Here is a 13105-nt window from a genome sequence, read left to right as displayed (position 1 = left end):
TCCAGGAGCCCGTCTAGAGTCCTTAAGTGTGTTCCCTATCGGTAGGAGAAAATAACAGAGGCCAACCAGAGAATATTGAGAAGCAAAGCAGCTAGTAAGCCTGATCTTTATTGATCTGTTGCAACAGAGTGCTCTCCTCACACGCAGGAAAGGAGGAGGAACCCAGAACAATGGTGTGCAAGCCCTTATATAGACTTTTAAAACTCCCCCCCCCCCTGTAAGCTCAAGACCACCCCCCAAAACATCATACATACATCACAGAAGGAGGCGGTCTACGACAGAAATCCTACCTGCCAGGATACCTGATAATGGTCACTGATTGCATTACCTGGACAGCCTGGCCATTCTTTGGTGATGGTTAATACTTTAGTTCCAGAGTCCAGGTCACAGGCTCACCCTATTCATACACAAAGATGCCCTTAAGACAGGATTTGCAAGCAAAAAGACAATGGGAAGGCTTTCCCCATTTGCCTCCCTTCCTGCAGAGGAATATTTGAGGTCACTGGGAGATTTGAAATCCCTTTGGGATTGCCCCCCTGTACTATTTCAGACATGTGGTTTATATACTTATGTATGTGTTTGCCTGAGTGCTCACTGGAAGGACAGATCGTGAAGCTGAGGCTCCAGTACTTTGGCCACCTCATGAGAAGAGAAGACTCCCTGGAAAAGACCCTGATCTTGGGAAAGATGGAGGGCACAAGGAGAAGGGGACGACAGAGGACGAGATGGTGGGACAGTGTTCTCGAAGCTGCGAACATGAGTTTGACCAAACTGTGGGAGGCAGTGGAAGACAGGAGTGCCTGGCATGCTCTGGTCCAGGGGGTCACGAAGAGTCGGACACGGCTAAATGACTAAATAACAACAACATGTGTTTGCCTTGTACATTGATGAACATCTAATTTATATTTGAGACCTTAGAATTCTAACAACAGAGTAATAGCATCATAGAATTGCAGCGTTGAAAGGGAGCCCCAAGGATCATGCAGTCCAGCCCCCTGCAATGCAGGAATCACAGCTCAAGAATCCCTGGCAGGTGACCACCCAGCCTCCCACGAAGGAGAGCCCACCACCTTCTGAGGGAGTCCATTCCCCTGTCAAACAAAGGTTTAGTTGGAATCTCCTTCCTTGTCATTTGAACATTGGTTCTGTTCTTCCCTTCTGAAGCAGCAGAAAGCAAGCTTGCTCCATCTTCCATGTGACAGCCGGTGTTCTTCTTCTTCATCATCATCATCATCATCACCATCTTCTTCTTCCTCCTCCTCCTCCTCCTCTTCTTCTTCTTCATCATCTTCTTCCTCTTCTTCTTCATCAACTTATTCTTCCTCTTCATCATCATCTTCTTCCTCTTCTTCTTCTTCTTCATCATCATCATCATCTTCTTCAACATCATCTTCTTCCTCCTCCTTCCCCTTCTTCTTCTTCTTTGGCAATCCCTCTTAGCCCAGTAAGATTGTCTTCCATAAACACAGTTTTAACAATGAGTCCGTATGTGACTGCGGAGGCCAATTCTGGATCCACACATCCTTCCACAGTGGGGACATTGGTTTCTGGGTGGGAGTTGATCACGGTGAGGGTTTGCCAAACGTGCCTACCTCCTAGCATGTTTCTCCCTTTCGTCCTGAGTTTGAGTGTCTTCAAAGCCCATGACACCTTTGGTAAAGGCTGTTCTCCAACTGGAGCACTCTCAGGCCAGTGTTTGTTGACCAGTGGCATTATGCTTTCCATTTTTAAGTTCGGAATAAAGTAGTTGCTTTGGAAGACGATCATCAGGCATCTGCAGAACATGATCAGTCCAACGAAGTTGATGTTGAAGAATCATCGCTTCAACATCTTCTGTGTGACAGCCTGCATTGCAGAGGGTTGGACTAGATCAGGGATGTCCAACAGGTCAGTTGGGATCAACTGGTCGATCCCCAGAAGGTTTCGGTAGATCATGGTAGATTGCTGGCTTCTCCATCCAGCTCCTCCCCCTGCCCCGCCCTCTAGATCGCTAGAGTGGAAGTTGGAGTTTTCGCAACGAGGCTGACTGTCTCATTAGCAATCTCTTTGTGAGCACCTTTTTTATTTATTTGACCTAAGCTGCTAAATTAACGAATATTTCCTCCCTAAAAAAACAACTCTAACCTGAACCCCTCCCCCAAAAAAGGGGTAGATCACTGCCAGATTTTAATCGTGTGAGTAGATTGCAGTCTCTTGGAAGTTGGACTAGGTGACTCTACAATTCTGTGATCCTGTGACTGGATAAAAATCAGCTTCCTGCATTCCTTTGTACCCTTTGGTGACATTGAGTGTTACCTTCCCTTGTTCTCCTTCTAACCCAGTAAGGGATGGAGTCATTCTAAAGGTGGTTTTGCTTTCTCTTTCTCCACCTGCCACTCCAGGTATGTCTGCATCGCGATGGAAGCCCTGGACCAGCTCTTGATGGCCTGTCACTGCCAGAGCATCAATCTTTTCGTGGAGAGCTTCCTAAAGATGGTGGCCAAGCTGCTGGAGTCAGAGAAGCCGGACCTACAGATCCTTGGCACAAACTCAGTAAGCGTTGTGAGATTCTGAGGAAGAGGTGCAGGTAGCAGACTTGGCCAGGGCCTTCTCAGTGGTGGCTCCGGCCTGGTGGAACGCTCTGTCTCATGAGACCAGGGCCCTGCAGGCAGTGGCGTAGCGTGGGGGGTGCAGGGGGGGCCGGCCGCACCGGGCGCAACATCTGGGGGTTAGGGTTAGGGGGCGCAAATCCACGGGTTAGGGGGCGCAAATTACTTGCCTTGCCCCGGGTGCTGACAACCCATGCTACGCCACTGCCTGCAGGATCTGATTTCTTTCCGCAGGGCCTGTAAGACAGAGTTGTTCCGCCTGGCCTTTGGCTTGGAATCAACTTGATCCCCTTCCTCCTCTTTCCTTTTCCTTCTGTGATGGAACTCCTATTTGGGGACTTCCCTGGCTTTTTTCTGGCCCACGTAGGACCAGTCTGGATAGTTGGCCTTGGTGAATATTTGACGTTTTCATCCCCAAAAAGTTTTTGATTTGAGTTTCTACTGAAATGAGTCTGCATTTTAATGTTGTACTTAATCTTGTTTTTAAGTTGCATTTTAATCAATTGTTTTTTATACCTGGTGTTAGCCACCCTGAGTCCGGTCTTGGCTGGGGAGGGTGGGGTATAAATAATTTATTATTATTATTATTATTATTATTATTATTATTATTATTATTATTCCCTCCTCCGAGAGACATGGCTTGGCAGGGTGCCTAAGCAGCTGAGAAGTGAAGCAGAGAGTCCCTGGACCCAAACTTTATTCATTTTGTAAAATTTATAAACCGCTTAGAACTGTGCAGTTGGGTGGGACCCCCAAAGGTCATCAAGCCTGACCCACTGTAATGCAGGCTGTCACATGGAAGGTGGAATACTGTGTCCAGTTCTGGGCGCCACAATTTAAGGAGGATGTCGACAAGCTGGGACGTGGGCAGAGGAGGGCAGCCAAGATGATCAAAGGTCTGGAAACCAAGCCTGATGAGGAACGGTTGAAGGAGTCGGATACGTTTAGCCTGAAAAAGTGGAGACAGAGAGGAGATATGAGAGTCATCTTCAAATATCTCAAGGGCTGTCCCATGGATGATGGAACAAGCTTGTTTTCTCCTTCTCTGGAGAGTAAGACTCAAGCCTGTTGATATCAAGCAGGTGCCTTCAATGTACTCCTGCTAAAATCCACCTGCTAAAAGCATTCTTGCTTTTAGATGAGCCTGTCCAGAGGCTGAGAAAGTTGATATAACAATAATAATAATAATTTATTTATACCCCACCCATCTGGCTGAGTTTCCCCAGCCACTCTGGGCGGCTCCCAATTAAGTGTTAAAACAATACATGAATACATGAATGATATGAATTTCACAACTAAACTTTAAAACATACAAAATTTTAAATACCAAAGCTAAATTCCCCTTTAATTCCCTCTTTAAAAAATAGTGACACAAGAGTCTTCTTTTAAAAGTAATAAGATTACTTGCATTCAGTTCACAGTATGATCCTGAAGGCAGGCTTTAGCTTGTAGTTACAGATGAGAGTGTGGGTTCATCTCATATGGGGATTGAGCCCATGTGCTGCTCCAGCTCACACAGACAACATTACTTACTGACAGTAAGAGCTGTTTGACAGTGGAATTTGCTGCCAAGGAGTGTGGTGGAGTCTCCTACTTTGGAGGTCTTTAAGCAGAGGCTTGACAACCATATGTCAGGAGTGCTCTGATGGTGTTTCCTGCTTGGCAGAGGGTTGGACTCGATGGCCCTTGTGGTCTCTTCCAACTCTATGATTCTATGACTCCGTGTGGAAAGGAAGATCGTCCGTATTTCCCTACAGAGTGAGAATTGGGCAAGAGCGTTGCATTTTTTAAATTCATGTCTCCCACCTCTTTCTCTGCCACCCTGCTCCCTGTTTCCCCGCCTGCAGTTTGTGAAATTTGCAAACATTGAGGAGGATACCCCGTCGTATCACAGGAGCTACGACTTCTTCGTCTCTCGCTTCAGCGAAATGTGTCATTCCAGCCACGACGACATGGACACCCGGACAAAGTGAGTACCAGCTGCATTTATCTATCCATCCATCCATCCACTCCAGTGGAATTTGCTGCCAAGGAGTGTGGTGGAGTCTCCTCCTTTGGAGGTCTTTAAGCAGAGGCTTGACAACCATATGTCAGGAGTGCTCTGATGGTGTTTCCTGCTTGGCAGGGGGTTGGACTCGATGGCCCTTGTGGTCTATTCCAACTCTATGATTCTATGATTCTATGATTTTTATCTCACCTTTTCCTCCAAGGAGCTCAAGGTGGTCACATGATTCACCAACTCCCCATTTTATCCCTAGAACTGGCGGTCAGGGTCTTACCTAGTGAGCCTCAATGGCCTAGTCTGAATTTGAACCCTGGTCTCCAAGGTCCTCGAATCAGAAATTTGTAGAGTTAGAGTCATCTAGTCCAACTCCCCTCAATGCAGGAATCTTAACTAAAGCATCCATGACAGATGGCCAGCCAACCTCTGTTTAAAAACCACCAAGGAAGGAGTGTCCACTACCTCCCAAGGGAGACTGATCCACTGTCAAACAGCTCTCACTGTCAGAAAGTTCTTTCTGATCTTTAATTGGAATCTCCTTCCTTGTACAAACATCCTGTTTCCGTCACTTCCCACTCTGTGGAGTCAAAATATATACCGTCATGTGAAAGACAACAATCGCATGACTGCAACCATGGAGCAGGAATTCTAACAGCTTCTTCCTTCTACAGTGGTACCTCGGGTTAAGTACTTAATTTGTTCCGGAGGTCTGTTCTTAACCTGAAACTGTTCTTAACCTGAAGCACCACTTTAGCTAATGGGGCCTCCTGCTGCTGCCGCACTGCCGGAGCACGATTTCTGTTCTCATCCTGAAGCAAAGTTCTTAACCCGAGGTACTATTTCTGGGTTAGCGGAGTCTGTAACCTGAAGCGTCTGTAACCCGAGGTACCACTGTATAGGGATGGGCGACTCAAGCAAATTATCATACCGACCAAAGAAGAGCCAGATGACTTTTGCGAAGCCCACAAATTAGAACATAAAAAACCTCTGTTGATCAAAGAATTTTAGTTTTGGAAGGGACCCTGAGGGTCATCTAGTCCAACCCCCTGCAATGCAGGAATCTTAACTAAAGCATCCATGGCAGATGGCCAGCCAACCTCTGCTTAAAAACCACCAAGGAAGGAGTGTCCACTACCTCCCAAGGGAGACTGATCCACGGTCAAACAGCTCTCACTGTCAGAAAGTTCTTTCTGATCTTTAATTGGAATCTCCTTCCTTGTAACTTGAAGCCATTGGCTTGAGTTCTCCCCTCCAGTTCAGGAGAAAACAAGCTTGTAGAGCGCATAATATACACAGGCAACCCTTTTTTTTTTTAGATATTTATTGAGGTTTCAAAAATTATATAAAAAGAACAGTAATACACAGTAATACAAACAAAACACAAACAAAAAACAAGTATAATTTCAATCCCTTATTTTCTTATCACTTACTTCCAAACTTAAAACACAATTAAAAACACGTAAAATTTCAATTGCTTATTTTCTTTTAACTTATTTCTCAGACCTCCTCACACCTCCCCTTCTTGTATTCCAATTCTAATTATCAGCTCAGCAAATCCTTATTAATCATTTCTCAACTTTAACTTAATAGTTTATCTTAGATTTATTTTTGCTAACCTTATTTTCATTTAATTTAATTCATTTTAAAAATCCAATTTTACCTTCTCCAAACTTAAACCTCGAACTTATACATCGATTCTTATTCTTAAAACGTTTTTTCCTAGGGTCGACCAAGGTTCCCTTCCACGAATTTCCCATTTTACACACCAATAACAAACAAAATGAAAACCAAATAAATTGTAATTATGAACCCTTTGGATTCCCAAACTCCACCCCCCTTTCCCGGCTTCAGCCCCCACAAGTATCCATCAGTCTTAGTCTACTATCAGCCTGGAGATCTCACGTCCGAGGCTCTTAATTCTCTCTCAGTTCCTCTCTGCCGGTCTTTTTGATAGTCCTTAGTATAAAACACCAAATCTTGGAGAAGCTCCGGCCCAACAGGAACCATGTTTCTTCCAGCTAGGAATAGAATAGAGCCTATGGGGTATTTCAGTTCTTGTTTCTTAGGCAACCTTATCTCTTAGCGCCCCCTGGAAATCCCCCTGCCCCCAGGAGGCTCTACCGCCGCTGTATTAAGCTGAACCAACACCTACTGCCAAGGGGATTTAATTGGGCGCAAACAGGCCATGGCGCTGTGCAGACCCCAAATCCAAGAGGAACTGTAGCACCCTGCTTGTGGTTAACGCTTAGCTGGAATGAAATATTCAACGCAGCAATAGAGAAATTAAAATAATTATTTATTTGTCAGACAAATAAATGAGAGGCACAGTGGTATGTGGTTACCAAGCTCTGGCCTGGCCTCCTGCCATTATGGCCAGCCCTTATATTCCCTTAATCCAGCCCCCTTTGCTCCTCCTGTGGCTGCCTCTGTCCAATCAGCCTGGTTGAATTTCCTATTGGCTGATTGCTATATCCAATCCTAAAAGATACACCCACATCCTCCTGTCCTTATATGGAACACAAAGAGCTATATATTGTTACATCTATAAATGACAAATAAGTAGTAATATATCTTACATGTGTCTCAACAAGGAATCTTAATTACCAGCTCACCTCTTGCCCTCCCTGCCCTATTGCCTTCTAAAACAAATGGTTAATCTTAAATTTTTATCTTAAACATATGTCAAGGATCTTGAGTTTCACATCAACATTGAAAGATATCCTTCATTTGAAGGTTTCCAAACAAATGTCTGACAGCCATATATCAGGACAGCTCTGATGGCGTCTTGCCGTCTGGTAGGGGGCTAGGCTGCTGGCTGACTTAATTCCAGGATAAATACAACTCTTCTAGCATTTGTTAAATCCTTTGCATAATTACATTTAAGACAATACATAACATAGGTAGCCTTTTAAAAAGAATAAGGCCTTTTTTAAAAAGGGAACTCAGTTTAAAACAGTTTCAGAAGAAACCTCTTTAGTTTACATTTCCCCCCCCCTTCAGCCAGCTGCTTCAGCCAGCTGCTTTGTTTCCATTAGCTCTTCCCAACATTTATTGAAACTCTCTCAGTTTAAGAAAGAAACAGCTTTAAAAGACTTCCCAGCTAGATGCTTCTCCATTTGGTCTTGGCCTTTTTAACCTTAGAAGATCTGGCTCATTTTACTGGGAGGCACATTGGCATTATTTTTCTATTTACCAACTATTAATTATGTTTATATCTGCCTTTTTTATCTTCTATAACATGTAGGGTCAGTGCCTTACTCAGTCTGTAATTTCAGCTTTTACGACTTTGAGAATTGTTTTCTGCTATCAATCAAGGGGGCCCCCTTTGTCTAGGAAAAACATTGCCAGTGTTTTCTTAAGCAGCTAGCCTTCTTGCCTGGCATGAAACTTTTGAAAATCTTTTAGGCTCTCTCTTTAATATACAAGTCCTGATCAAACATTAATAAAATGCAGGCTTATGCCTGATGCCTCATTCCCCCCTTTCAAGCTCAAGGACCTTCGTCCCAAGTGTCCTTGATAGCTTGACCTTCATCATGTTCCTGAAGTAAAGCTCTGTATAGGGCCATGATATGAGGTAGAGTTTCATTTGAAACCATCTTGCTAATTGTACTTCTAAAACATGAAATGATACATGGCATCATACATAAAACCATTACCACTACTGTCAAGAAAAACAAGCAAGACAATAGTATCCCTTTGAGTCCTGTGACATTAGGTAACCAATTGGTGAGCCATCCCATATCCCATCCTTCCCATGTTTGTACTGGGACATGTGCTATATTCTCCATCTTTGTGGCCAACACACGGATTGCCTCACCATTATCAGAAATGTTAAAGCAACAGGCATTCCCTGTCAAGTTCAAGACTCCACATAGGCCTCCCTGCTTGGCAAGTACATAATCCATTCCCATTTTCAGCTGCAAAATGGCGGCTCTACTTTCATCCAACTGTTGTGCAATAAGTCTCAAACTCCGGGCCGTTGCATTGGTTACAAGTTCCACTACTGCTTGCAATCGAATTATTCTGTTTAGATTATAAATAGGATCCCGTGCCCCTTGTATGAGCTCACCAGGATTCCAGGAGGCAGGATCATAATAGGCTATAATGCGCTCTGGTGGCCAATCATCAGTACCGCTCCAACTTTGGGTACTTCCTCCTGCTATATGAGAAATATCAGCGTTTCTTCGTGTTCGCTTAGCTGAACTAGTGGGCATAATCCACATTGGTGGTAATACCCATCCCAGGAAACAAGTCCCACTCCATTTGGAAGGGAGTTTCTTGTATGCCCATTCTCCACATATCCACCACAACCATCGGGTCTGAGGGTTTTGGTATGTGGAGTGCATAAGGCGAAATATCAAAAGGGGTATAGAGTTCACAGTGCAGTATGTTAGATTGCCTTTTTCTGTCACAGTTATGTTCCATACCACTTTCCATGCATGAATAAAAGGAGGTGCACAGGGCAAGGCATTCCGAGTTCGATAGGTAATATCGTGTGCCCAGGTATTCTTAATATTATCCCAAGTATAGTGACAATGAGAAGAGCCTATCATGGTAGAATCAGCTGCATCTGATGATTTATGTACACAGAATTCCCCTTGTACAGGTATAACTCGTAATGGTTTAGTTGAGTTCCATCCGGGGAAATTCTGTACTTCTGTTTGGTGTGGTATTTCGCTTACCATACCAATGGCATCTAATGGTATCGGTAATAAGGGCATACCTCCCTCTGAATCATCTGGCCCAAGAGAGCAAACAAGGCAATTGGTCCTATTTGCAACATTGGCTACCATTTCAGCTAAACCTACCCACATATTGTGGTCATAGCGGAATCCATATTTAGCAAATTTGGTCAGATTCAAGGACCCTTCCCCTTCCCAAGGGATCAGGATTAATAATAAAATCATGTTGATGTCTAGCATATGCATTCCTTCCACAAAAGATTACCTTATTGTGATAGCATATAAATATTAGTCCCAATATAATTCCCCCAGTGACAGAAATGGGGAACCACCAAGACCAAAACATATATCCCAAGGATCCCCAATGTGTAATATCCCTGATAATTGTTCCACAAGGGGGCAGTCAATCAATTGTATAAGAGAATCTTTACTTTCACAATCGCTGGTTCAGATGCTCCTCAAGCTTCAGGCGTGCGCAGGTCAGCCAGCTTCCAGGTTGTGGCTGCAGCAGGCCGGTCGTCTAATGTTGCCCGTGACCTAGCCCGTTCCCGGTAGGGCTAGATACAGGGGTTTTTGGAGAGAGTCAGTTTAAGAGGATTAGAAGGGTCACCTTTGCACGTCCAACTGCCTTCGGACTTCTTCAAACGGGAGTGATGAATCCAGGGGGTCACCTCAGCTACCTTCACCGCTGTTGGAGTAGAGAGCAAGACGGTGTAAGGTCCACGCCACTTAGGTGCAAGTGGATCACGTTTCCACTCTTTCACCCATACGCTATCGCCAGCCTGGAACTGATGAATCGGCTCGGCAATGCTGCACGGCGTGCGCTCGAGGGCCCACCTGTTAAGAGAAACAAAAACACGGGAGAGAGATTGCACTTGTCCCTGTGTCGCATGGTCTCCTATTTGTTGGAGGTCAGTTGGAATATCCTGAACAAAGGAGGGCGGCCTCCCATACAGGAGCTCAAAAGGTGACAACTTAAGTCTTTTTGTGGGTGTGCACCGAACACGAAACAGTGTTATGGGTAACACGTCTACCCTCCTGAGACTTTAGACATATTAGTGGGCTTCTGGCATGCCCTGCGGATACCTTGCACAAGCGTCTGGCGATAGGTGGTAAGTCTGGCCAGGTGAATTACATTGTTTGGATCCCAATTAGGATCTTCCAAGGGAAAGTTGTCTTGGAGATGACGGTCAATATTATAAATATTTCCCACTCTGGCCTGCTCACGCAAATATATCTGTGCCTTTTCAATTATGTCTCTCCTTTCCTCAGTGGTGAACAGAGTATTCAGGAGCTGGCGGCAATCTGTCCAAGTAGGACTATGAGTATTTATTATTGAAGTCACCAAGTCCATCATAGCCTGAGGTTTTTCTGCAAAAGATGGGGTGTGTGTTTTCCAATTCATCAGATCCGTAGTTGTGAATGGAATATATTGCAGGGTCGAAGTTCGAGGTGGCCGTGGTCCGAGTTGCCCGTTAACCAGCACAGGCTCCTCAAGTGCATCAAATACTCTTCTGAGAGGGGCTACTACGTGATCTTTCTCTTCACTTCGCTCTAGGGGCCTCAAATCATAGGGGATGGTATTTGTCCCAAGGCGTTCTTTTAGCAGCTTTATACGCCTGGCTGTATTGCTTGCTGACCGATTAAGGTCTCCCTGTAACTTCTGTAATAATTCTCTAGGATTTGGATGTACAGGAGTTTGGGGTAGGCAATCAGTTGTTCCACTAAAAGAGACTGTAGATGGAGTTCTACTGGGACTCACAGATGGAATAACCGCTTCTGCTTGGGCTTTATTATAGGCCTCCAATGCCTCCTGAAGATATTTATCATAATCTATCAAGGAATCAAGTTCTGTGACTCCACCCCCATTATTCATTCCACTTTCTTGCCTTGGGGTTACAACTGGTGGAGTGTTTGGATTAGGCTCCCTTCGATGTGGAGCATAGGGTGGAGGTGGAAGCAGCTCTTCCTCTGGTCCCTCAAAAATGGGTTTGAGTTTATTTGGCAAGATTCCTTTCCTAGCTTCGGCTTTTACAGCCAATAATTTGCATCGTTGGACTTTGCATTCCCTTATCCATGGAGGATTTTTATTTAATGTGCTCAGCCAGGAATCTATATATGAAAATTGTTCTGGGCACCCTCCAATTTCTTTGGCGATGTTAGACCAAAGTTTGCTTACTAAATTTATATCAAAGGTTCCTTGAGATGGCCATTCAGTATTTTGCTTTGGCCACTCTAATTCACATAACGTTCTCAGGCGCTCTGGCGTCATTTTGACTCCATATGCCCCTGAGAAGGCTTTCTTAAAATTATTTAACATACATTCAAGAGGTGTATTTTCCCCTTTTGAACCCCCAACTCCCATTGTATGGCCCTGTGAAGTATCCACTCAGTCACTCACACACACGCTTCGTGGGTTTCCTTGCCTGGTGAAGTCGCCTTACCAGGAACCGAAGTACTGCCCACTCCACACTCAGGTCAGCTACAGATTGCTCTGTACTTTCTCACACATACAATGCGCTAGATACTTCACCACACACTACCTCCCATTCTTCCCTTTTCCCCCACCAGATCACCATCTGATGTATCCAACCACCTAGCGTACTCAGTTCCCACTTACTGAGACGCAGAAGTTTGATCAGGACTTCTCTTCCTCCCAATTAATTGGAGGGCCAAAACCCCTTAGTGCACTTACCCTTAGCTGGTTCCCTGTTTATTTCTCTGGTCCCCCCCGGTCCGTCGCCGTCAGTGGGCAGGGTATCAGACAGACGAGACTGCTGCGTTCCCCTGGAAAAATTTTTCCAGTGCGCGCTTGGGTAGGCAATCAGTTGTCTTCTCTCTTGTACCCCGCCCAGTGAGGCGAAGGGGCTGCGTTCCAGCAGACCACTGATCCGAGTCACAGGAGCACCATAAAATGTAGCACCCTGCTTGTGGTTAACGCTTAGCTGGAATGAAATATTCAACGCAGCAATAGAGAAATTAAAATAATTATTTATTTGTCAGACAAATAAATGAGAGGCACAGTGGTATGTGGTTACCAAGCTCTGGCCTGGCCTCCTGCCATTATGGCCAGCCCTTATATTCCCTTAATCCAGCCCCCTTTGCTCCTCCTGTGGCTGCCTCTGTCCAATCAGCCTGGTTGAATTTCCTATTGGCTGATTGCTATATCCAATCCTAAAAGATACACCCACATCCTCCTGTCCTTATATGGAACACAAAGAGCTATATATTGTTACATCTATAAATGACAAATAAGTAGTAATATATCTTACATGTGTCTCAACAAGGAATCTTAATTACCAGCTCACCTCTTGCCCTCCCTGCCCTATTGCCTTCTAAAACAAATGGTTAATCTTAAATTTTTATCTTAAACATATGTCAAGGATCTTGAGTTTCACATCAACATTGAAAGATATCCTTCATTTGAAGGTTTCCAAACAAATGTCTGACAGCCATATATCAGGACAGCTCTGATGGCGTCTTGCCGTCTGGTAGGGGGCTAGGCTGCTGGCTGACTTAATTCCAGGATAAATACAACTCTTCTAGCATTTGTTAAATCCTTTGCATAATTACATTTAAGACAATACATAACATAGGTAGCCTTTTAAAAAGAATAAGGCCTTTTTTAAAAAGGGAACTCAGTTTAAAACAGTTTCAGAAGAAACCTCTTTAGTTTACATTTCCCCCCCCCTTCAGCCAGCTGCTTCAGCCAGCTGCTTTGTTTCCATTAGCTCTTCCCAACATTTATTGAAACTCTCTCAGTTTAAGAAAGAAACAGCTTTAAAAGACTTCCCAGCTAGATGCTTCTCCATTTGGTCTTGGCCTTTTTAACC

The 13105-nt window shown here is 44.5% G+C and overlaps 1 protein-coding gene across 6 annotated transcripts in view; it reads left to right on the top strand.

Moving 5' to 3' along the window:
* Positions 1-13105, top strand: part of EFR3B (EFR3 homolog B) — a 130331-nt gene that overhangs the window by 76617 nt on the left and 40609 nt on the right. For all 6 annotated transcript variants that reach the window (XM_081188517.1, XM_081188515.1, XM_081188513.1 and 3 more), the window contains exons 4-5: positions 2382-2532; positions 4436-4557. In XM_081188517.1, coding sequence (XP_081044643.1) covers positions 2382-2532; positions 4436-4557 — 273 coding nt within the window. The remainder of the gene's footprint in view (positions 1-2381; positions 2533-4435; positions 4558-13105) is intronic.

Source organism: Podarcis bocagei (assembly GCF_964188305.1).
Source record: "Podarcis bocagei genome assembly, chromosome: 3".
NCBI lineage: Eukaryota > Metazoa > Chordata > Lepidosauria > Squamata > Lacertidae > Podarcis > Podarcis bocagei.
The sequence above is the reverse complement of the archived record's forward strand: the minus strand, read 5'-3'. Positions and strand labels throughout refer to the sequence as shown.